We start from the raw sequence: 26,105 nt of genomic DNA, 5'->3' as shown, positions 1-26,105 counted from the left end.
AGAAGAAATACCCTAAAAACCACAATGTGTCAATATTACTCAAAAGTCTGCATATTTGAAATCTCTTCCTGTAATACATACAGAGCTGGCCCTTGAACACAGGTGATTATGGGAACCAAACCCCACCCCCATTCAATCAGTTGAAGATCAACCTAACTCTTTTTTATGTATTTATGACTTTATTTTTTTTATTGACTTGAGAGAAAGAAACATCAATTTGTTATTCCACTTATTCGTGTAATTTACTGGTTGTTTTTCTTGTATGTGCCCTGGATGGGGATGAAACCCACAATGTTGACATATTTCTATGTACAATTTCTGACTCCCCCAAAACTTTACAGCCAGAGTCTACAGATTTTTAATGTTATAGGTACTTATTTTTCCTATTTAGCTTAAAATTCTTTCTCATTTCTACTACCACTCCTTCTCCCTCCACTAAGTGGGCCATAAAACACAATTGAAGAATATTTATACTTATTTGGGGGGTATAATTTTATCAACTTTACAATCTGCTGTTAATCCCCCATACCCAAATTAAATTTACTTATATGGCCCTCAATTAATTTTCTTATGTCCTTATGGACCTTGATAGAAAAGAACACAAGGCAACCATACATCGATGTTTCTCCCCCTCTCCTTCCCCTCTAAAGATAAATAAATAAATAAAATCTTTAAAAAAAAGAAAAGAAAAGAAAAGAACACAAATTTCAGTACCCCTTGCTAAAAAATGAGAATCCTTAGATAGGCTAATATGAAAAAATATGATTACATTAAAATCAATTACATTGTTTTATTTGCTTTTGTACGGCTTATGCAACCAATATTTAGAGTCTCTGATACTATAAGCGGAAGTTAAATGAGTCAAAGAGCAGAAAGACAAAGTTTTATGTAATATTCTGCCTTCCACAGGTGAAGGAACAAAAATATTTTCCATCAGTCCTTCAATTTAAAGCAGGGCTATAATAGTTTATAAAAATATCTTCTTTCTTCTCATCCCCCTTTTGAATTTTTCTACATGCAGAAATGGACAGTTAGTTGGAGTAGGAGCACCAAGATAAAGTAAATGCATTAATTAATAACCTTTCCTACTATCAAATCCTTTTCTGAAACTGTTAATTAGTAGCTGAGCTTCTATACACATTTCACTAAAAGAGTAAGAAGTAAAAAGCCTGGATAATCCACTATTTTCAGTACTTGAATAATCTGACTAGTAACAGAACTAAGGATAAGACAGATACAGAGCCCTGACCAGTGTGGCTTACTTCATTGGCTATCTTCCCGAAAATCAAAAGGTCACTAATTCAATTTCCAGTCAGGGCACATGTCTAGATTGTGGGTTCAGTCCCCAGGTGGAGGCAACTGGATCCATGTTTCCCTCCCCTTCTCCCTCCCTTCCCCTCCCTATAAAAATAAATAAAAGAGGGGAAGGGAGGAAGAGAGGGAGAGAAACATCAATGTGTGGTTGACTCTCATGCGCCCACTACTGGGGACTTGGCCTGCAACCCTCGCGTGTGCCCTGACTGGGAATTGATCCAGAGACCCCTTGGTTCGCAAGCTGGCATTCAATCTACTGAACCACACCAGTCAAGGCTAAATAAAATCTTTAAAAAGAAAAGAAAAGACAGCGCATTAACATTTTTTAGCTTAAACTAAAAGTAAATTATAAAACACTAGTTTCAAACCAAATAAAATGGTTTGACAGGTTTGACTATTCTCTGAACCACTCCCTGGCTCTCCACTAAGAACTACATTTAAACTACAACTAATTTCACAATAAAACGAATTTCTCAAAAACACTTCAGTATACAATTAAACAAATGTAGTTTTTAATAGCTTGTTAAGTCCCACCTACTCCCAAAATGAAGATTCTGCATTTGTGTCCTGTTAAGTCTGTGCTAAGAGCTGGACCCAAATATGGAAAACCAGAGCACAATTAAGTACTAGGCCAAAAGCAATTGAAGAATTTGATGACTAATGACATACATACTGATCTAGGAGTTCTCAAACTTTAAATACAAATGAATCACCTACAGAGCTGGCAGAATGCATATTCCAAGGCCTCACTTCCAAAGATGCTCATTCATTCAACAGGTCAAAGGCCAAGACTGCAGAGTAAGTACTCCCAGATGATAACTTGTACAAACTGGGTAACTTCTCTTCAGTCACTTCTAATCATGTAAGAAATACCTAGGAAATTTACTAAATAAAATTTCTAGTTTAGTAAGTCTGGGGGCAGAGCCCAGTTATCAGTGTTTTTATAAATACTTTTCAGATGACTCAAAGTTTGTTTTAAATCATTGTTACCATTTTTTTGCAGTATATGCTATGAAGTACTCCACCCTGTTCCCCTCCCCATCCCTTTGCAGGCTTAAGGAACTACAAGTAATATGGCATAAATGACTGAATTACCCAAGAACTTGTCTGGATTCCGGATCTAGCTCTGCCACCAAAGTGAAATAATCTTGCAGTTTGTGGAAAAAGTGAGAGTAGGGTAGACAAAGTCCTTCCCGCTCAATTTTATAACATTATCCAGAAGCATTTGAGTTCCTCCTTACTCCTGCTGCCCTAACAGCAACTTTCACAAGGTCAGGCAGAACAGACCCAATTCACTCCACTTCTCCGATACTTGTGATGTGATGAGGGACTTGGCTTAAACCTGAGTGCTCAGTTAATCATGTTCTCCTCATATATCCACAAATAGGTGACTGGCTACCAGCATCGATAGGTAATAGAACATTGTTAACTATTGTAAATGATAAATGTAAAGATGCAGCAAGGTTTAACAACAAAAAAAGCTTTGAGGCAAAACCAACTCCAGCTCTTCTACAACCTATGTCTTGAAAAAGTTATTCCTTTTTCAATAACCCTAAACTGCTGTTCATACCACAGTCCTTATTCCTCAGTCCCCTACCTGTAAAATAAAAATAATCTTAACTATTCCACAGAATTACGATAGGGAATTAAAGATAAGAAAAGTGCCTAATATATAGACATCCAAAAATGGCTAAGTGTGTGTAAATACCCAAAAAAGGAGAAAAGCAGAATAAGATATCTACAGAATATAATAACTGTATAAACCACTTGTGTAGATAAAGAAGAAAAATGCCAAAATGAATAGAGAAATTATGGGTGACTTTTCTTTCATTTTCTCCACGTTTTATAATTTGGTTATATTTTATAATAAAAAACAAATGTAAAGACAAAATTTGAAATACCAAATTTAGAGTGCAAGTAAATTTACATGCAAGCACTTTAGAAGTTTTATGTGTTATCCATACCGATTACAAAAAAAGTTCACACAAAGCCAAAAGCTTATGTAAGTCCACCTTTTCTAAATGGCTTCATGATTACACAAGTGATACATTCAAATGTTTAACTCTGACATATGTATAAAAGTACTAATTACCTCATAAGAACCACCAGATAGTACAACAGCATTAAGTGCAAATGAGTTATAAAGAAAAGCAACTGCCTACCCCCCTTCCCTTCCCCCTTCATATCTAATAGTTCAAACTTGAGAGTTAGCCATTTTCTTCATGTTTCCACTATCTTTTCCTATCCATCCTTCGGACCCAACTCAAACTTAAACCCAGTCTTCCATAAAAACGTCTTGATTCCATCCAAACTGGTCTTGCTATTCTTCCTCTACACTTCGGTCTCATATTGTAAAATTAGCACCTCAATACATGCGGACCTATAATGTTTCTATCATCTCATAACTTGGTATCTTCTCTTTATGTCTTCAATGAAGAACTGTTTATTCAGCAAGGGACAAAAACCAGCAGAGCTCTACTTATTAAGCTAGTTGTAACTAGAAGAATTTGGTCCAGAAGTGGCAACAATATGAAAATTTAAACTGTATTACCTGCTTCTGTGGAGAAAGGCAGAAGAAATAATCTGTGCTAACTACCACACTCAAGAGCCTTTCTCCTTGCTCATTTAAAGACATGCAGGATTCAATAGTAAAAGAGATCATTCTTATTTGTCCTAATTCAAGGAGCAGCTTTTTCTCCTCTACATGAAACTCCTGAGTTGCTACAGGTTAAGAGTCCCTTGTCATTGTGCCCCTTAAACTAGGGCAGTCAAAGCCAATGCTATAGGCTCCCCACCTCTTGTAAGATGTATGTCTTCCTCACCTGTCTCCCTCCAGACTAAGTAAACCAACACATCTACATGAGATGCTGAGGCTGCAGAATCTCTTTATTTCTTCAATTTCAAGACAGATTTCCCATCCCTACTCTATTTTAAAAAACATGTCATTGAGCAAGTTTCGAATTATGCTGCATAGGGAGATGGCTTGAGAGATCTTCCAGGGGGGAAGGAGGCTAAGCATATAAAGTCAACCATTCATTTGATTCTGAGTAATGTTTTGTTAGGGTGGGGTAGGGAGAGGAGGAATTTCACTGTTCAAGTTTGAAGACTGTTAGAGGACTAATCTTTACTTCTGGCATGTAAGCACAATGACTTACATTTGAGTAATTCTTGGTTTTAAAATATTCAGAGTAGATACTAAATAATTCTAGAGTTGCTAACTAACCCATCTCAAAATATTTACATATGGAATAGCAGCAAACCCACTGGATCAATCTTTAACCATATCAAAAACAGAATACTGCAGTATACAGTATTTTTTGTTGTTAAACCTTGCTGCATCTTTACATTTATCATTTACAATAGTTAACAATGTTCTATTACCTATCGATGCTGGTAGCCAGTCACCTATTTGTGGATATATGAGGAGAACATGATTAACTGAGCACTCAGGTTTAAGCCAAGTCCCTCATCACATCACAAGTATCGGAGAAGTGGAGTGAATTGGGTCTGTTCTGCCTGACCTTGTGAAAGTTGCTGTTAGGGCAGCAGGAGTAAGGAGGAACTCAAATGCTTCTGGATAATGTTATAAAATTGAGCGGGAAGGACTTTGTCTACCCTACTCTCACTTTTTCCACAAACTGCAAGATTATTTCACTTTGGTGGCAGAGCTAGATCCGGAATCCAGACAAGTTCTTGGGTAATTCAGTCATTTATGCCATATTACTTGTAGTTCCTTAAGCCTGCAAAGGGATGGGGAGGGGAACAGGGTGGAGTACTTCATAGCATATACTGCAAAAAAAAAAAAAAAAACCATATCAAAAACAGAATACTTTTCATATCTAACTGTATTTCAGACATTTTTATATGGTCTAATTTACCAAAACAGCTCAGACTAAATAAATAAAAGCTGGTCTTCACTAAATCCCTTTAAGGCTTGGAATGGAACAGACATCTTGAAAGACTACAGGTAGGGAGAAGTAGAAACAATAGGAACAACAAATGCAAACAACTGATGAGTGGAGACTAAAATCTTCAAACACTAAAAACAAAGCACTCTCATGTTACTTTTATTCAACAGATAGCCATGGGCATTTGCAGTCATTCTCTGCTCTCTCTCCACAGTCTGCATAAACATTATACCACCCCACTGCTCGAAATTCTATTCAAGATATAACCTTTTCTTTATTTTTTTAAGATTTTATTTATTTTTAGATACGGGAGAAAGAGGGAGAAACATCAGTGTGTGGTTGCCTCTCATGTGCCCCTCACTGGGGACCTGGCCTGCAACCCAGGCAGGTGCCCTTACTGGAAATCAAACCGGTGACCCTTTGGTTCACAGGCTGGCACTCAATCCACCAAGCCACACCAACAAGGGCTTATTCTGTTTGTTTGTTTTTTAAAATGGAATTTATTGGGATGACATTGATCAATAAAATTATATAGGTTTCATGTATACAATTCTATGATACGTCATCTGTACTGTATTGTATGTTCACCACCCCAAGTCAAGTCTTTACCATTTATCCCCTCTTTATCCTCTTCTACCTCTTACTCTCTTTCTAAAGCTCAGATTACTCCATCTCAATCCTTCACTTGCAGCCTCTTTAACCATCCTTTAAATATTATGATTTCTGGGAGTTCTTTCTTTGGTCCTCTTCTCTCACTGCATGCTGGCTCTAGAACCACACTGCAGAAGTAGAAACACCAGCTCTGCTTTCTTAGCTTGTGTGACTTTGCAAAGTCATTTCCTCTTTTCTGTGCTTGTGCTTCAGTATCTTTATCTGTAAAGCTAAGAGAGTTGCGTCTACCTAGCCACAATATAAGAAGTAAATGAAAACTTACATATGTATTCAGGACAGCTGTATGCTAAAACAAGTAGAAAGTTTCAACAATTACAGCCATTATTTTTATTACCAGTATTCTTGAATAATTTTAAATTCTTCCATGCCTTTACCTATATACTGAGGGCTGAAAACTCCCTAATTTCTATCAACAATCTTTCCTGGGCTCCAGATCTTAATTATCACCACACTGCCCCCAGGCACCTTAAACACCATCTCCAAAAGCCAACAAATGTCCATCCTTATCTGCTAGCTCATCCCATTTTATCTGATTTTTTAAAAATAAGATATGGAAAATACATCTACCACATCCTTCAAATCCAACTTACCCATCTTTACTGTCTTGGTTCAGGCCCTCGTTGGCTTTTTCTCCCAGACTATTGTAAAAGCATCTCATTTGATCTTTGGTCACTTACACCTATCTCTACTCATTTACTAGATGAATTTAAGTTGCTAACCTGAGTTTCCATTCCCCTATCTGTAAATACGGGATATTGCCTCCCGGGATGGGTGTGAGGATCGAAGAAAGACTGTGCAAATACCTAACAAAGCCAATGTCAGGTAAAGTATTTCATCCTTCCTATCCTCTAAACTGCCATTCCACATTAACTACCTTCCTTCTACAATCCAACCAAAACAAAAGTACAGGACAAAATCCAAGGTCCTTTATGTACTGGGGCCAACCAACCTGGTTCCAGCTTTATCACTTACTTTTCCACATTAAACTTCTTATTCTGAAAACATAACCTAAGCATTCACCAGACCATGTTTTTGAACCTGCTGTCTCCTCTTCCTAGAATGCCTTCACTTTTCTATCTAGCAAACTCCATATAACACACAGTGGTCCATGCCTTTGGGGCTAAACAGACTCTGGCACTTATGGTGTGGTTCCAGCACATGTTTGTTTGTTTACTTTAAGTCAAAAGTGAAAAAAAAACCAAACGTGTCAGAACTTCACTGATTCATCAATGATGCTTTTAAATTTCCTTAAGTTTTCCGTTTCTTTCAAAATATATCAGAGCTATAGACACGACACACTTCAGTTCAATCTGCATCAGTATTTTTTCCATCACTGTAAGTCTAGACCACAGGTGGCAAATGCAAAGCCCTCGGGCGGAATTTGGTCTGGCACCTGGTTTCTACCCAGCAGCAGCACCAAGCTCTCGCTTAACTGTTAAGGAGCAGTTACATTTATATAGTCCTAAAATTACATTCAGCCCTTTGAGAGGCTGATGTGGCCCCAGGTGAAAATGAGTTTGACACGCCTAGTCTAGACAATTGCCTGGTATAGCATTTGCCAATTTCCATGGTGTAAATAACATGGCTAGTTTCAAATACCAATTGTGGTATCACTGAATGTGGGGTTGAGAAAAGATGTGCATGTCAGTTTTATATACTGTATTGAACATAAGATATAAATTACCCCGAGAGTAGTGAGTATTTATTATGGTTTAATGATAATAATAATGGTATTTTAAGTTTATGTAGCTTAATTATAATTTATATTGCAAATAATTTATAATGTAATTTAATGTAACACCTTTTTATAAAAGATTTATTTATTTATTTTTAGAGAGAGGAGAAGGGAGAGAAACACCTATGTGTGGTTGCTTCTTGTGCGCCCCCTACTGAGGACCTGGCCTGCAACCCAGGCACCTGCCCTGACTGGGAATTGAACCAGCGCCCTTTGGTTCACAGGTGAGCACTCACTCCACTGGCAACACCAGCCAGGGCTAATGCAACACCTTTTAATACAATGTATTTAATATTAAGTTTATGTTTCATAATGATCTATTTAACAACTAGCTTGCTATTATTATTTTTTAATTGATTCCAGAGAGAGGAGAAAGGAAGGAGAAAGAAAGGGAGAGAAACATTGAAACATGAGACAGAAATATCAGTTGCCTCTGGCAGGCACCTGCAACTGGGGACCAAATCTGCAACTGGGGCATGTGCCCTGACCAGGAACCAAACCTAGCTACCACCTTTCAGTTTGCAGGACAATGTCCAACCAACCGAAGTATACCAGTCAGGGGAAGAAAGAAACACTGATGTAAGAGAGAAACAGGTTGCCTCTCATATGTGACTTGACTGGGGATCAAACCTGGAACCTAGGCATATGCCCTGAGTGGGGAGCAAACCCACAACCATTCTGGTGTTCGGGATGAAGTTTCAACTGAGCCTAAAACTCTTAAAAGCTAAACAGCTGGCCCACAGTTAGCCAGCTTCAGCACATAATCAAACTTCCACTGAAATACCAACTCCCCCATTTATTAGCTATGAGACCTTATATAAATAACTCTCTGAGCCTGCTTCCTCATCTGAAATATGAGAATGATATATTACATGAGACAGCTAAACTTCAATGTGCACTATGTGCCAAGCACTTATTACATACCACACACTGTGCTGTCATTTGTATGATTACTTATTCTATTTGACATGGTTCAAGTGTCATTTCCTCCGTAAAGCTTTTCTTAAAGTCCCCAAATTTATCACTTTTCTCCAGAAAGCCAAGACATTTCTTAATTCTCTATTACAGTTCTTATCCCATATTTTATTCATTCTGTTGTTGCCCTAATAACACTGTCTGGTCCTAAGGCAAAGATGGTGCCTTGTTTGTTTGTTCTAATCTAGCAATTAATAAAAACACTTGCTGAAATATGGATACAAAAAAAGGACATGATTCATAAAAATCCAAATTCAGTGTCATCTATTTTCTAGACCTCCTTTAGGAGGCTGAAGGCATTTTATCAGCCACAAAACAAGGAAAATGTTGAGTAATACAAATAGAATTTCCTCATCCTCTTTGGCAGTGAGACAAGCAAATTTATCTACGAGACAGAAGTAGACAGACAGCCCTAGAATTTTACAAAAAGTTATGTTTGTCATCCAAATTTAAACAGGATGTCCACTAGCTAGTTGTGAAGAGGCAATTTGAAACAGTGGAGTAGCAAAACACTAAATGGAAAGAAACAATAACCATAGTTATTTATGTCCCAAGGACTTAATAAGAAAACAATATAATTGGCTAAAGTGATGTTTTCTTCCTCTCTGACTTTTCTATCACTAAAACTTGGCTATTGTTAAATACTTTCTAAAGCAAAAATATGCAATCAAGGTGATTACTTCAAATGTTTCTCGGCAAGGGGCAAAATAACCAAGTTAAAGGATTAGGGGATGGAGAAATGGCTGTAAGGAAAAAAAAACATACTTCCTCAGAAGAAAAACATTACTTGTTCTAACACTATTGGAAAACTGGATTTTTAAAAAAGAAAATGTATCTCTTCAATAATCATGTTTAGCCCTGGCTGGTGTGGCTTAGTGCTGGCCTGCGAACTAAAGGGTCGCGGGTTTGATTCCCAGTCAGGGCACATGCCTGAGTTGCAGGCCAGGTCCCCAGTGAGGGGTACGAGAGAGACAACTATACACTGATGTTTCTCTCTTCTCTTTCTCCCTCCCTTCCTCTTTCTAAAACTAAGTAAATCTTAAAAAAATAAAAAGTAATCACATTTAAATTCTTTTAATAAGTCTTTAGTATATTCTAGGCAAATTTTTTTCAACACTTAGACAGTAAATGTATTAAAAATAACTACCCATATGCCTAATTGGTACTAAGATTCACTGGGATTCAACCAGTGCTTTTTGTCATCCACATCCTTTAGCCCTTTTTCATATGTAATAAGTATTTGGGCCAGGAATTATAGAACAGAAACAATGACTTTCCAAAATACCCATTTAGTGGCATCAATTCCTCTTCTATGAACCTCAAATGTTATCTGGGACCAGCTAACCCTCTTATCCTTGGTTTCTCTGATCTAGATTAACCCACGTATAAATCTTCCCTACAAGATATCTAAATAAAAGATCTTTTAGCCTCTTCTTGAAACCCTCCTGTGACCAAGAACTCCCTTTTTAGAAAATTCTCCCTTTTATTTACAAAAATTTTCCTCCCTATAACCTCTATCCATTGGTTCTAGGGCTATTTCTGGTATAGAGAATAAACCTGCCAGAATTTTAAAAGCATGTGATAACAGCTATTATGTTCCTCTTCTAAATTACTTCTTGTAAGCTGAACATTCCACCAAACACTAAGGGACATTATGACGACAAATAAGATAACATATATGAAACATATTAAGGGAAGAAGTGAGATGTATTCAGTAATATCTATTATTATCATATACTGGTACACCTTAACTTCTCACAAGAGTCCCCATCTACTTTCCGTGCAAGGATCACATGAAGGAGCTCCTCCACCACTGATTAAAATTAGACTTTACTCCTCATTCTTTTACATTCAAATAGTTTTTATTATCTATCTACCTACTAATCTATTTATTTTTAGAGAGAGGGAAAGTGAGACAGAAAGAGAGGGAGAGAAACACTGACACACACCCCAATTGGGGACTGAACCCACAACTTAGGCATGTGCCCTGACCATGAATCAAATCAGCAACTTATGGCTTTGCAGGACAGCACTCAACTAACTGAACCACACCTGTCAGGGTTAATTAAGCTCTAACACTTTTTAAAGCCAACTTTGTACCTCTGTCTTAGTAGTCTTTCTGTATCAAACTAATTGCATACGCAATTCATTCAACTCCCTTTCACTAACCTAATCTCCAAACTTCCCTCTTGGGAAACACATTCCACAAATACCAATTAACCTTTCTTGAACTATAAAGAAATTCCTGTTCAAATTATTATCTATACAGTGTCCCAGACTTTGTGCTGCACCAAACCTATGTTCACTCTTCCCAAACACCTAATTTCTATACATCTTTCAAGGTTAGGCTGAGAGATCACTTCTTCCAGGATTTCTTCTATGACCAATCCCAGGCTGAGTAGGCAATCTTTAAGCTTCCAAATTGGCACACTGTGCATACCTTGAAAAAACACTTTGTTTTATGCTGTTACCTATCACTAATGTAAGGTTCCTTCACAGACACTACTAGAGAAACTCACGGTCTAGCACATAGTAAAGTTGTTCCAAGAAAAGATAAAAAAGCTTCATGTCAATTCTTAAACAGCATAATAAAATTTAAGTTTATCTGAACACACTCCAAGTCACCATTCTTAGGTATTCTGCTTGAAAATGTGAGAGGTTTTATAAAATCCTGCTATTCTCACCAAACGGCAAGGAATTTTTTAAAAATACACACCTTAGCCCTGGCTGGTGTAGCTCAGTGGACTGAGCGCGGGCCTGGGAACCAGAGGATGGAGTTTCTATTCCCAGTCAGGGCACATGCCTGGGTTGCAGGCCAGTTCCCAGCAGAGGACGACACACGAGAGGCAACCCTACATTGATATTTCTCTCCCTTTCTCCTTCCCTTCGCCTCTAAAGATAAATAAGTAAATTTTAAAAAAATACATACCTTGAGCCCTGGCAGGTTGGATCATCATCCTATACACCAGTATAGGGCAGGGCAACCAATAGATGTTTCTCCCTCTCCCCTCATTCCTCTCTAAATCAATAAACATATTTTAAAAATATAAATATACATACACATACACCTTGAGTTGTTGTCACTAATCACATCTTCTCTATATCTTTCTCCCCACTCTGCCATTATTCAGAAAATATTATGTACCCAAGTGCCTGATTAACATTGGGCTTGGCCTTAAGAGAATTATGTGGTTCCCACTATTCTTATTTTTACCTACAGTTAAAGGCTAGAAATTTAAGACAAAAACTAAACCAATTATTATGAGGTTTATAAAAACATTATCATTATTCCAAATAATGCCAGACTATTCCAAAATTGAGACAAAGGGAGTTAACTCACTGTTATCTTCATCTGAACAGCTAACAGTAATTCTCTCAATTTTTTTTTCAGAAGGAAAAAGGCTCATATGGCAATATAAAGCACAGCCAAACCTTCAAAAGGCATACACCCTTGACCCAGTAGTAACACTAAAGGCAGATGTGAATCAGTATTGCATCAAAGATTTTTCACTACAGCGCTATTTTAGCTGGAAAAAAATATTAAAAAGCTGACATATCCAACAATTAGAAATTGATAAATTAGCCCTGGCTGGTATAGCTCAGTGGATTGAGTGCGGGCCTGCGAACCACACAATTGTGGTTCGATTCTCAGTTGGGGCACATGCCTGGGTGGCAGGCCAGTTCCTGGTGGGGAACTCTGGAGAAGCAACCATGCATCGATGTTTCTCTCCTTCTCTCCTTCCCTTCCCCTCTAAGAATAAAATCTTAAAAAAAGAAATATGGGGGTCTTAAGGTTTGAAAAAAAAGGAATTGATAAATTACAATGTATCTATGATAAAACACTATGAAGTCATCAAAAGTAATGTCACTGGAGAATATTTAACAATTAGGGAATGGTTCTAAGCAAATGCAGGTTACAAATTGTATCTGAAGCACCCAAGTTTCAAGCCAGATAGCTCCAATGCACGAAGGGTCTATGATCCTGAATTATATCATATGACAGAATAAGTCAGTAATAATGCTAGGCAAAAACAGCTCTAATTCTGCTTCAGTATGTTCTGCCAAGATACATGCCTAATCTCAAAACTCTGCAACAGCTGTGACATCATTTTCAGGAGGAAGTTCAAGTATTTCCCTATGTACTGAGTTACTGTGCCCATTTGGCATGAAGATTTTTTGCAGTCTTGTAAATATAAAAGTGCACACACAAAACACCCAACCTAAGGAGGTCTCTCTACTGCCTCAATAAGCTATCACTCCCATTCTCATAAAACTTGTTTTTTCTTGGAAGCCTAATAAAGACTGGAAGCTTACAGTCACTTATGTAAGGATATTAAGGATAACAGTGGGAAACCTTACCTTCAGTAAGGTAATACTGACTGAAATGGTAACTGAGTTCAGAAGTAATTACAGGGACCTTCTTGAAAGCCCAGCAAGCATTTATTACAGAAGATAAACTAAAAAATAATCTGACAAAAGTATAATTGAAGCTTTTTTTCCCCTTGGTGGTTTTGTTCACCTGCCTGAGAACAATTAAAATACTCAAAGGTCTTTACTGAATAGTTTTAAGAAAGACCCACCAGTTAATAAAGACCATAAATATTATTACAGCCACTTTATGAAAACATCATAGGACTGGTCAATTCCAAAATATAAATCTTATACCTACTTATGAAATTCAATTATCACGCACTAAACCACTCAAGTGACTTTAATACAAATACATCCTTGGTTAAAAGCTTACATAAATAGTCCTCAAATTTGCTACTTCATTTTTAAACCAAAGTTTCCCCACGATTCTAACACATAATACCAGTTTATTTTAGCATCTGCAGTGTGCATCCCTAAAAATATTCCTGTTTCTTCCTTTATGCTTTTAATCACAAGATGTCAGACAGAACTCTGCAAATACTGATGATATGAGAGATTATCAAGCACCTGGACACCCCTCACACACTTTAAAAATCTGCCATGCCACTACATGGTACCTACAAAGTCATCTCTACCCTCCCTGCACTTGTAGTAACAGGAGCCTCTGAAGACATCTTTAGTGTCTTTCAGATGCCTGGCAAAAACAACCAGTAAACTGTCTTTTTCTATAAGATTATGGGAGATTTTACATTAAACTGTTAAAACTTGGGGGAAGAGAGGGGAGTTTAAGACTAAAAAGGAGGAAAGTTTCTAACAGCCAACTCTTCAGTAATCTGGCTCTATATCCCCAATACTTTTAGCATCACTGACAAGTGTATCTCTATTTGTACACACTAGACCATAAGGCTGCAACTATCATCCTACTTTAGTTGAACAACCTCTGGTCCTGTGTTATGGAGATGAAAAATCCACCAAAGACCCTCCTCTCAATGCTCAAAGGAGTAAGTTTTTAAAGAGCCATAACAAACATCTCAGATCCTAGATCAAATATATATGCTCTCTATGAATTCATAACAACCTTAATGAAAATATATTTACATAAATTTTTCGGTTTTGTTTCTATTTTTTATTAAATTCATTGGGGGTGATATCAGTTAATAAAATTATATAGGTTTCAGGTATACATCTTCTTTATACTGTATTGTGTATTTACCACCCCAAGTCAAATCTCCTCACATAACCGTTTACCCCGGCATTCCTCTTCTACCTTCCCACCACTGGGTTTGATTTTTATTTTACATTTAACACTAACCAGAGTTCTCTCAAATCATTTACAGATTTTTCTTTCATTTCCTCCTTGCCCATAATCCTTTCCCCTAATTCCTACATTTCAATGTCTAAGTCCACCCCAGGCTGGTGTGGCTCAGTGGACTGAGCATGGGCCTACGAACCAAAGGGTCACCAGCAGTTTGATTCCCAGTCAGGGCACAAGCCTGGGTTGCAGGCCAGGTCCCCTTGTAAGGGGCACTTGAGAGGCAACCACATGTTTCTCTCCTTCTCCTTTTCTAAAAACAAAATCTTTAAAAACAAACAAACAAATAAATATGTCTAAGTCCTAGATAAAACATAATCCACCCCAACTAGTATTTTATCATTCTCTTATGGTTCTGAAGTTTATATTCACTCCACACACAAGGATCAAACATTACCAACTCTCAAATAAATTCAACTCTACCCAAGATTCCTACTTGGTGCAAAGGAAACAAGAGGAAGTGACTCTTCAGGAATACAACAAAATATTAAGAGCAAGAGCCTTTTCTAATGATCCATTTTCCAAGTTTTATATAATAAACATTTTACTTTTCCAATGAGAAAAAGGTTTTGAAAAAAGAAAGAACACTAAGGACAGGAACAAGAAAGTTCTTAAAAACATCCTCTTAAAGTTGCCAGTTGTCAAAAGGCAGGCTAAAAGATGATGTCAGGGCTTGGTGACATACCAACTCTTGGGGAAAAAACAGTTACCCATTAAGCCAAAAGTTAATTCCAAGAGAACCTGTATCTTTTCTCTCCCCCTAACCTCAAACTTTTCCTACTTTAATTTCCATGGTATTATCACTTCAATCATTCCAAGTTCTTTCTGACTCATTCTTCACCTCTTTCTGCATCATGTAAATTCTTGTTCTCTACAATTCTCTTCCTCTAAGTCTACATTTGTAACCTCCATTAATGTTCCCACACTCCTTCACTAAGGTGCATACAGTAGATCCATCACACTCCTACATATAGGACTGAACTATTCAGTGATACTTGTGTTATTTACAGAGTTTTTAATACTCAGTGTAATACCTCTCCTATTCTCTCTAGTTCCATCCCCCCTCCCCTAAAAGTCTTAATGGTAAGCTGGTTACCTTTTTAACACTTTCTTCTTCCTCTTGGCGTTTCTCATAGTGTGAGAAGTCATCAAAAATGGAAGTGGTGTGCTTGTAGCTGGCTATGATTTTCAACACCTGCTTAGCCTTTTCCAGAGGCACTTCCTGAGTGTCCCTGGAGTTGGTCACTGGTTTATTCTCGTTGTTCTCTAGGCGAATGTGTCGCAGCTGGCTATTGGGAACGTCCTTCACAAAAATCCACCGGACATCAAAACGCCCCTTCCATTTGTCCTGGGACCATACACCTGCACACGTGTTGTAGTCCACAGCTGATTTCATTTCTGCAACGCCACAGAAGTGTCCACTGCCGTTGACACTGAAAAGTAAGTAAACGGGGCCTTTCCCGTTCATGGAGCGATAAGCAGCATCCAGTCTCTTGTTACCATGCTCTGTGCTGCACCAGATATTATACTTAATGGAACGGTGGATATCGTCCTCAGAGTAGCTCTTAATGATGAAAACCCGGCCATGTTTCAGATTCCAGTCAAAATCCTTGGGGTTATAGTTATTAATGGACCGTAGCTTCTCCAGCACCGGGTGAGGTTCTGAAGGAGTAGATCCAGATCCAGCCTGAGACTGTCCTACTCCATTACCATCCACCCCATTATGACCAAACCCACTGCCACGGTTCCGAGGTGCTACCCAGCGGGTTGGCTGAGCTGCCTGTTGCTGGACTGAGAGCTGGGCAGGCTGTGGTGGAGGTGGAGGCAATGGCTGTGTCTGTTGCCCTACTGATGCCTGAGCCACTGGTGGGCTAGTGTTAGCCTGCTGACCTACAGGTTGGGGAGACCCCTGGGTTGGCTGCTGACCTATGTTCTGAACCAAAGCCTGTGAGGGGGCTTTTGCCACAGGACCCTTATTATCCCAAGTTCCAATATCCATATTATGCTTTATCGGGGGTGGTGGAAGACTTGACCCTGCAATGCCATTCTTGGTCTTCAACTTAGGTTGTTGTTTAGCAGGCTTGCTAGCTATATCAGCCCAAGATGCTGGTTTTGGAGGAGCAATGGTAGCTGGAGGCAAACTATTAGAAGCCACGATGTTACTAGTAATAGACCCACTACCAACAGCAGAGCCTACAACTTTTGGAACACTGCTTGCAACTTCTGTGCTACCCAACTTCAGCGCTGCCATCCCTTGGTCTATAGTATTCATGCCAGGAGCTTTATTGAGGGTATCACTGGCAAAAGCTGACTGTCCATCAATCATGGCTCCACCTAAGGAGCTAGGTGCATAAGCATAATTGCTACTGTATCCAGAGCTCTGAGTAGACTGTCCCTGAGAACTGTTATTTCCCCAAGCTGAGAAGTCAATACCACTGGGAAAGAAATTAAAACCATGCTGACCAAGAAATGGAGTACTACCAAGGGCTCCTGGTTGTCCAAACATTGCATCTGGTAGGAAGTGAGGCTCTCCGTTGCTCAGTTGTCCATAAGATGTTAGATAGGGCATCGCTGTGTCACCCCCTGTAGACCAAGCAGCTTCACCCAAAGAATAGGAGAAGCCGATTGAGGGACTGTAGTAACTGGGTAAGTAGGAATCTGACATGGCAGTATATGCATTATTCTGTGGAAGGAAAAAAAAAAGCAAATCAACACTACACATAAAAATAAATAAATCAGGACATTTCTTCTCTCAATTATTCAAATAATTCAAATACTTCATCTATTATTATGAAAAAGGAGAGTGACCATTTCAGATGGTCTTGTCCCATAAACTTGATTCTTCTTGAAAGAAATTTTGGTTTAATAATTGTGATGTTTAAACATTTAAAATTTAACTTACACATAGTTAATGTGGGCCTTAACTTTAGAACCACAACTCAGAAAAGGGAAAAATCCAGCATCCCAACAAGTTAGTCTTGCCTTTTAAGTGTTGAGATGATGCTTTTATGAAAACCAGTATCTTTGGATTTGAGAGGAAATTTCGGCAAAACAAAGGAGTGTTCAGAAAAGTTTCCTATTAAAACCATACTATAATAAATACAACAAATAAAACTGCAAATTTCAAATTCTATCCCAAAAATCTGTGCATTCCTCAACCATAAACCAAAAAGCAAAGTTCTACCACTATATTTAAAGAGCACAATGTATGTCAAGAAAACTTCTTAAATCTTATTAGTAAACATTTAGATGGTATGGTTTTATGTATGTTCATAAGTCTTTGCTATATTAAAATATTGATGCATGAATTAATTTTCAATTATCAAAATGTAAAAATACACAAAGACATTTTGGTGTATGTCAAATAAATTTTATTATGGAAAAAAAGCAAGGTTCACTACACCTAGTTTACAGTGGTAGCCTCTTGGCAAACTATCTGGGAACGTCAACAGATGTCACTATTTAATTATAACTTAGAAAGAAAATATACAGTAGCCTCTAGAGGATTTAAAACTAGAAAAAATGTTGCTTCCTGTTCTGCTTCTCCTATAAAACAAATGGCTATAAGCTAAAATGCACAACTAACTTTTCCATTAAAAACGGGAGTATAATTCTAAAGACACCATAGTCCATTACCTTTAAAAAAGGAACAGTTATAAAGAGTAACCAGAAATATAAACTCATATGCAAATAGTCTTCATGTTAGAAGGGAGATTATGCAGCAAAAACCTCAGTCATTCTTGATCTTACATTAGTTTGTGCTGAAGGTATTTTCACTTTTTTAATAAATCCTATAGCTCACAATACAGTCCCTTAAAATAAGAAGCTAGAGATATACAAAACTATAGATATAGACACAGCTCAACTCAACAGAGTACTTTACCCTAACTTCAAAACAGCTCGGGTATGTATGAAGCGATTAACTAGTCAAAATACGGAATTTTATTCTTAAGAGACTTGGGTGACCACCACTCTTTTAGGCCTTAAGTTTGAATTACCAAAGTTGAGTGCTTCTCCCTAGCCACTACAACATATCTCTTGAAGATTAAATGTTTCCACTAATGTAAGCCAAATGGCAGAGCTTTTCTCTGCCAATCTGAATTTTCCTTAAAACAAACAAAAAACCCTGTCTTAAAATTAAGAGCATTTACTTTAAAGATTTTATTTATTTATTTTGAGAGAGAAGGGAAGGGAGAAAGAAGAGGGAGAGAAACACCAATAGTGTAGTCACCCCTCACACACCCCCAACTGGGGACCCAACCCGCACGCAACCCAGGCATGTGCCCTAGACTGAGAATTGCACCAACAACTCTCTGGTTCACAGACCTGCGGTCAATCCACTGAGCCACACCTGCCAGGGCAAATTAAGAGTATCTCTTGAAGATAGTGTTAATACTTTAACAAACCCAAATCCATTATGTATTAAAAAATTCAATCTGTAATGACTGGATTAAGCCTGAAGGATTATTCCAACATAAGACAATAAAAAACTGATTAAAAAGTAGATGAATTACTCTTGAAGATAAACTACCCTGGACCAAGATTCTCAGGTTTTCTACTCAGCCAGATTTCGATCCCCACCCCAATATTTAAAAAATAAAAACATTTAGGCTTTAACCTATTTAAGGGGGAAAAAAGCACTTAATACCACAGGTTATGCCATTATATAGCTAAATTCTACACCTGAATAAGCAGGTTCCCACCTGCCCCTGAGCTCAAAAATCTCAATTACACAATGTTTCACAAGAACTACTTAGAATTGTATTTCCAAATGCTCCAACTCTCCCTGTTATAAAGATTATGTAAGCAAACTACTTCAATAGCAGGAACCTATTAATAGTTCATTCCTCTACTTCCTTCCCTATTTTTCCTGATTAACTGGTTGTTTTCTGCAAAAAGTTTTTTCCCATCATTGGCTTAAGTGGTTTCTGTATATTCAATACAGAAAATTTCACACAAAGAATCTAAACGTTTCAGGTAAGAATTACACCCAAACATGGACACATGCTAATACATCAAGTCATTCTACACTATTATACCTATCATACAGTATCTGTTCAGAATTTATGTAAGGGTTCCATAAGCTGCTGCTTTCAGGATATTTTGGTTGAGTTACTGCCTACTTTCCTTTTAGTTTATTAGTCTGGGAGTTATATCTGCTACAACTTTGTAACTATATCTTTGGGAAAGAAAACATTTATACAAAAGAACTGCCACATTAAAGAAGTTTCTATATGCACAGGTCATGTACCTCTATGCAACTACCTTCACATTAGAAGATACTTTACATTGCAAAAACCTCAATCATTCTTCATGTTAATCTGTGCTAAACACTATTTTACCTTCTTTTAACTCCATTTTGTAAATCCTATAGCACCCTTAACGTGAGAATCCAAAGGTAGCTACAAAGTTGGTCTCTCTTAATGTAGATATAGTTCAACTTGAAAAACAAGTATATAAACTCCAAAATAGTTCTAAGACCCCACTAACTTTAGTGACCAGAGGAGAGGAAGAATACCCAGTTCTGCAGTACTGAGTAAAATTAAGGTGATTTTTTAATTAGTTTTTTTCCATGACATGTGAATCCAATTGGGGGAGGAGATAAAAATTCAGAATATTTAAACTGGAAAGGATTAAGTTTGGCATTGTATACTCTTGGTAAGGCAAAAGAACTACTCAAACAGGTGTTAACACTAGTGCACTGAAAAGATGTCATCAGAACTAGTTTCAGAGCACATGTCTGCTGACAAAAGATGGGAATCTGAACAGTCTATTAACATCTGTAACAACTTTTTATAATACCCTAGTAGTAAGAAAGGCACCCCTGAAAATGAAACTAATAATAGGGTAGAGAAAAAATGATATACGTCCTTTGATCAGGAACGTAAATGGTTAAGTACTCACGGGTCTTGCCTGTGGACTCAAATAAGGTTCAAAATCATCATCGTTTAATCCATCCTTTTGATGTACAGATCCATTTTGTACTAAAGGGAAAAAATTAAAATTACGAGTGTCTCAATCACACAATCTCCCTCCCAAATTAATCAAATATATTACAACCAGAGCAATTAAGTAAGAATTTCGAAAGGATAAGGATAAGAGTGAATGCTGAGCAGGATTAGCAAAAATGTCTCCCTCCACGCAGAGCAAGTTGATCCAAAAAGGTCATTTTACTGGCTCCTCCAGATCTCAATGTCCTCCCGCTCCCCCCCAACCCCGGTCACATGTGAGTGCTTCCAGAGTGTGATCCACGAGGATGAAAAACAAAGGCCTCCTAAGACATACAGGAAACTAAGGACCTGAGACATTTCAAAACAGAATCCACCCCCACCCTTAATGAATTACTCCTTGTTCGCTCAAAAGCTGATCGCCAGCTGCAAGAAAACGCCGAAAGGGTCAAATACTTAAGTGTGAGGCACCTGCGAACCCAGGGCTTCCCGAGGATCCGCGCCGCCGGGCGCTTCCCGGAGACCCCGCCCCCGCGACTCGGCGCCCCCCGCCCGGCCCGGGGCCACCGGCGAAGCCGAGCTCACCTTTGTTTCCTTGACCTTTTGGTCTCTGCGGGCACAGGGAACGTCGCCGAGCAGCAAGTTGTCCGAGGAAGAAATGGGAGAAGGAAGACAAATTAAAGCCGGGCCCGAGGAGGGAATAAAGGAGCGGGCCTGAGGGTAGGCGTCAGGAATGGCAGTGAGAGGGGGAGGCTAAAAAACGGGAGGCGGGGAAAGCGCTAGGCCGGCGGGGCTCGCGGGCAGAAAGCGGGGGGACGCACCGGAGGCAACGCGAGGGCACCAGGGCTTCAAGGAACGGGAAGGGAACAAGGGAGGAAGACGAGGCCCGCCGAGGAGGACAGCCGGAGCGGGCGTTGGGCGCCGAGGGCCGGGAAGCAGCGGGAAGAGCGGGCTGAGGGCGAGGCGCAGGGCGGGGCCGGCCCGAGAGGCCCGAAACCCGGCCCGCGGGAGGCGCCGCCTCAGCTCGGCCCGACCGGGGGCGGCGGGCCCGGGCCTAGTCGGGCTCCCTCTCTCCTCACACAATGGCCGAGGCATGCGGGCCGGGCCTGTACCTGCTCCAAGAGGCTGCTAGCCGACATGGCTCTCGGATCCTCACAGGTAGCGACGGCGGCGGACTCTCTTCTGAGTGTCGGCAGCAGCGAAGAAGCTCCGGCGGCGGGAGCAGGCGGCGCGACGGCGGCTTTTGTCCCTGACACTCGGGGGCCTCGGCGGACGCAGCGGAGACACAGCGCGCGGCTCGGGCTCCGGCTCCGACTCGGTGACGCTCTAGCCCCAGAACGCAACGCCCGTCTCTATGGCTTTACGCGCGCGCGCGCCCGCCCCCAGCAGCCGAAATAAGGGCGCGGAGCGGCGGCGGCGGCGCACGGCGTGCGCGGCGCGACGCTGACTCTCACATTCACTCACCCACGCGGAAGGGTCCCGGCGCAAAGTACCTCGAAAAGGACGAGGCGGGGCCTCAGCGCCCTCTGGTGGGCTGGAGGAGCGGAAGCGGCTCGCACTGGCTCCCCGCCCCCACCGCCTCGGGGTTGGGGCCTAGGAAGGTGGGGACGACTGGGTCTCACCACGAGGTTTTTAACTAACACCTGGAGAGAGTGACTTTAGCTTCAGAAAATCCACAAAAACTAACCCTTCCTTGAGGAAGAGACCCCTGAAGCCTGAGACACCATAAAATAAACCTGCTTCCCAGCTGCAGATGGCACCCCACCCCCATCTAGGAAGGAAGTCGAAAAGGGTCACAGAGTCTCCAGGGAATCTTCATGGGGGCCGTTTCTCAGAAAGACGCTCCCTCCCCAGGTGCCTGGTTATCCTCCTCTGTTAGCAGACTGCAAAAAAAGTAATAGTACCCAGAGAACAAAAACATTCACAAAAATTTGGTCCCGTGCAAGAGAGTCATCCTTTAGCATTGCAGGGAAGGGAATCTACAATTTTTTAGGTTAGTCACTGGCCCCCCGTAATGATCTGTTAAACTGTGGCCTTTATTTCCAAGAAGAACACACTCACACATCTAAACAAAATTTTCCATGTATTTTCAACAAGTCCAGAGAATCTATAAGTCTGTGAACTTCAAAAGGAAATGTCCTTATCTGAGGAAGAAAGACAATTAATGCTACTTGAATTCCCGCTCTGTGTTAAGTTTTGTTGTTGTGTGTTTTCAAAGACCTATTAATGGTCTTCAGCATCTTCAAAATACCTGTTAATTGCTACATTTTACAACCCGGGAAACAGAATTTAAGTACTGTGTCCAAGGTCACAAAGCTGTTAAATATGTCTGACACACACACAAATGTCATAGTGTTGCTCTGCCCCCAAGAGAAAACCTGTTTTCAACAACCAGAATCCAGAGGTGATTAAAGGGCGGGCAAAAACATTTTTAATCAGAGACAAACCCAACTCATGCAGGGATATTTGATCCCAGGACAGCCCATCTCCTAATAGCTTTTGGTATTGCCAATAGTAGTAAACAGATAGATAATGCACTGCTAAGTATCGACCTGACATCATCCACCCTGGATACAGGAGGCTTTGGTGGACTCAGTAGTAAAATAAATGATAGCACAACATACTAGGTTTTGCATCATAAATACGCATTGGTGGTAAATTCATTTTTTTCTTCCCATAATCATACTCTAAGGTTGGAATGAATAAGGTCAGGCACCAAATGTGATGGACTTCTGGAAAAGACAGTAAAATGTCAAGTCACAGACCACAGATCCCACCAAAAAGATAAAAGAAATCTAGTAAGCCTTCTTTATAGACACTCAGCCCGACCCTAGTGGGATGTCTCAGTTGATAGGAGCAGCATCATCCCATAAACCAAACGGTGCAGGTTCGATTCCCAGTCAGGGCACATAACTAGGTTGCATGTTCAATCCCCAGTGGGTACAGAAGGCAACCTATCAATGTTTCTCTCTCCCCTCCTCTCTCTCTAAAAATCAGTATATGTCTTTGAGTGAGGATTAATAATAATAAAATGATAGTCAGTTAACCCCATGGCCCAGATTTATGTATAAACTATAAACAGTTACCTACACTTACTGTAGGAAACAGCATGGTATGATAAATGGAGGACTGACCTGGGAGGAGGTGGGGCTAAATACTGGCCTCCCCACCAGATTTGCAATATTAAGTAAATTACTAAACTAGCCATTTGATAAGTGGCAAAAGGGAATAATAATATCTTCTTAAAAGGCTTGTTGTGAAGATAAAGTTGGTTTTTTTAAAGACAGTAAGTAGCCCTGGTCAGCTAGCTAGGTTGGAACATCGTCCCGATATGCCAAGGTTCTAGGGCTTCATTCCTGGTCAGGGCATTTACAAGAAGCAACCAATCAGTGCATAAATAAGTGAAACAACAAATCAAGGTCTCTATCTATACATCAATAAATAAAAATTAAAAATAAATAATAAAAGGAAGACATTAAAGCAAGTCCAGTACATTGTAGATTCCTTCCCTGTAATTCCATTAAGGCCTGGTAGTAAAAATTCCCTCCCTCCAATGATGAAATTTTTATTAGTTCCTTTGGGATTACTTTTTGTCATCTGGGAGTTGCTATCTTATGGGGAAAGGTAATCTCTAAACCTGGATTTTAGTTCACCAGAGTGGCTTTTAATAGGCCCCTAAACAGAACACACAAGAGTGTATTTACACTGGAAAAGGGGAGAGGAAGTCTGGAGTATAGGGTGTCATCTTATGTGACCCTCGTAGTTTGAGGAAACAAAACTGTGCCAGTAATGGGTCTGTGTTCTAATTTCAGCTCTGCAACTGGGTAGATCAAGCATTCAATCCCTCTTTCAACCAGTATTTATTGAGGGCCAGGCAATGTGCTGGGGAAAACAGCTTAAGAGTTTACTTTCCCCTGAAGCTTATATAGTCAGGGAAATCAACTGTAAGCAAATAATTATTCAATTGCAGTTGTGCCAAGTACAGTGAGAAGGCACAGAGGAACTGTCCTGGGGGGTAGAGAGGGCAGAGGAAGTTTTTCCTGAGGTGGTGACCTTCAGCTAAAGCCTGAAGAATAATAAGAAGGTGAGGGAAGGGAGTGAGGAAACAGTAGATGCAAAGGCCCCAAGCAGAGAAAGAGCTTGGCACTGGTGAGGAACTAAAAGAAGGCCAGCATGACTGGCACATCCTGCAAGAGACTGTGGCATCACATAAGACTGGAGAGTTGGGCAGAAAGGAGAAAGATAGGAGCCTTACGTGTTAACTACAAACGATGATCAGCCAGTGAAGGGTTAACAGGAGCATAGCATTCTCAGATTTCTATTTGAGACAGTTATTAATTTGTTAACTCTGCAGTGTGGAAAATAGATTTAGGGAGAACAGTGATTAGGAATTAGAAGAGTATTACAGTAAGTCAAGGCAAAAGGTAATGGTCTATTATAGTAGTGGCAATGACGACAGTAAGAAATGGACATTTTAGGAGGTACGATGAGAGAGAGGTCTTAGTGATCCATTGATTGATTAGATTGGAGGGGCACTACAAAAAAGCGTTATCAAGGATGATTCCTGGTTTGACTTTAGCAACTGGGTGGATGAGATGCCATTTTCCAATGTGGGGAAAACTGAAAGAGATTTGTAGGGGTGGGGAAGAATTATAAATTTGTCTTTGGCCCTGACTAGTGTGGCTCAATGGTTTGGGCTTTGTCCCACAAAGCAAAAGGTCACCGGTTTGAGCCCTGGCTGGTGTAGCTCAGTGGATTGAGCGTGGGCCTGCGACCCAAAGGATTACGGTTCGATTCCCAGTCAGGGCACATGCCTGAATTGCGGGCCAGTTCCCAGCAAGGGATGCATGAGAGGAAACCATACATTGATATTTCTCTCCCTCTCTCCTTCCCTTTCCCTCTAAAGATAAATACATAAAATCTTTAAAAAAAAAAAAAGGTCATCGGTTTGATTCCCGGTCAGGGAACATGCATAGGTTGCAGGTCAGGTCCAAGGTTGGGGGACATGCATATGAGAGGCCATGGATTAATGCCTCACACATCAATGTTCCTCTCTCTCTCATTCTCTCTCCTTTCCCTTGTCCCTAAAAATAAACGAAATCCTTTAGAAAATGTATCTTTGGACATGCTGGGTTTCAGAAGATAAAACATCAGATAGAAGTGTCCTGTAGACAAATAAAGGTTTGGGGGGTGCAAACAGAATGACAGAGCTGAGAATCCAAATCGTGGATATAGGGATGTTGGTTGAAGCCAAAGGAGTCCAGAAGATTGCCTCAGAAGACAGGGAGAAGCAAAAAAGGCCCAGCACCCAACTGGAGAGGTAGAAGGGAAACAAGGAAAGTGAATCATTTCCTCACCCAGGCTATTTCCAACGCTGTAAAATGAGGAAGTTAGACCAAAATAACTTCTAAGTTTCCTTCTAGTTCCAAAATTTTAGATTTCTGGAGGGTGGAAACCAAAAGCTCTTTCTAGGGGCAGTGGGAATAAGAGAAAAAAAGGAGGACAGATTTTTATGTACTCTTTTTTTCTTTTAAGATGGTATTTCTTCATTTAGAGAATGGGGATGGGAAGGAGAGAGAAAGATCAGTGTGTGGTTGCCTCTCTTGTGCCCCCCGCCCCTGGAGACCTGGCCCGCAACCCAGGCATGTGCCCTGACTGGGAATTAAGCCAGCAACGCTTTGGTTCGCTGGCTGGTGCTCAATTCACTGAGCCACACCAGCCAAGGCAGATTTTATATACTCTTCAGGAACAGTACATCTCATTGCCCATCACCCTCTTAGTAAGGCAGGGATAGGAGAGAACTTCTTTGAGAAATACTTATACACTTTACACAACTGACAGTGTAAAAACTTATTTTTAAAGATTTCTCC

At 39.9% G+C, this 26,105-nt stretch overlaps 1 protein-coding gene across 1 annotated transcript; it reads right to left on the bottom strand.

The window, feature by feature from the left end:
* Positions 1–15,320: 15,320 nt before the first annotated feature.
* YTHDF2 (YTH N6-methyladenosine RNA binding protein F2) lies at positions 15,321–21,626 on the bottom strand. Its single transcript, XM_037057190.1, has 4 exons — positions 21,348–21,626; positions 20,821–20,845; positions 20,192–20,271; positions 15,321–16,970 (listed from the first exon to the last, which is right to left on the bottom strand). The coding sequence occupies exons 1-4, from the start codon at positions 21,372–21,374 to the stop codon at positions 15,336–15,338; spliced, it is 1,767 nt and encodes a 588-aa protein (XP_036913085.1). The 5' UTR covers positions 21,375–21,626; the 3' UTR covers positions 15,321–15,335.
* Between the last annotated feature and the right edge of the window lie 4,479 nt (positions 21,627–26,105).

This window comes from Sturnira hondurensis, unplaced genomic scaffold (genome assembly GCF_014824575.4).
Source record: "Sturnira hondurensis isolate 20B ecotype Veracruz unplaced genomic scaffold, ASM1482457v3 Scaffold0009516, whole genome shotgun sequence".
NCBI classification, from domain to species: domain Eukaryota; kingdom Metazoa; phylum Chordata; class Mammalia; order Chiroptera; family Phyllostomidae; genus Sturnira; species Sturnira hondurensis.
Note: the sequence above shows the minus strand (reverse complement) of the source record. Positions and strands in the feature narration are given on the sequence as shown.

Coding starts and splice junctions, on each gene's coding strand:
- YTHDF2 (XM_037057190.1), bottom strand. CDS start 21,374: ATGTCGGCTAGCAGCCTCTTGGAGCAG. Junction 20,846..21,347: donor CTAGCAGCCTCTTGGAGCAG/GTACAGGCCCGG, acceptor CTGTGCCCGCAG/AGACCAAAAGGTCAAGGAAA. Junction 20,272..20,820: donor AAAAGGTCAAGGAAACAAAG/GTGAGCTCGGCT, acceptor TTTTCCCTTTAG/TACAAAATGGATCTGTACAT.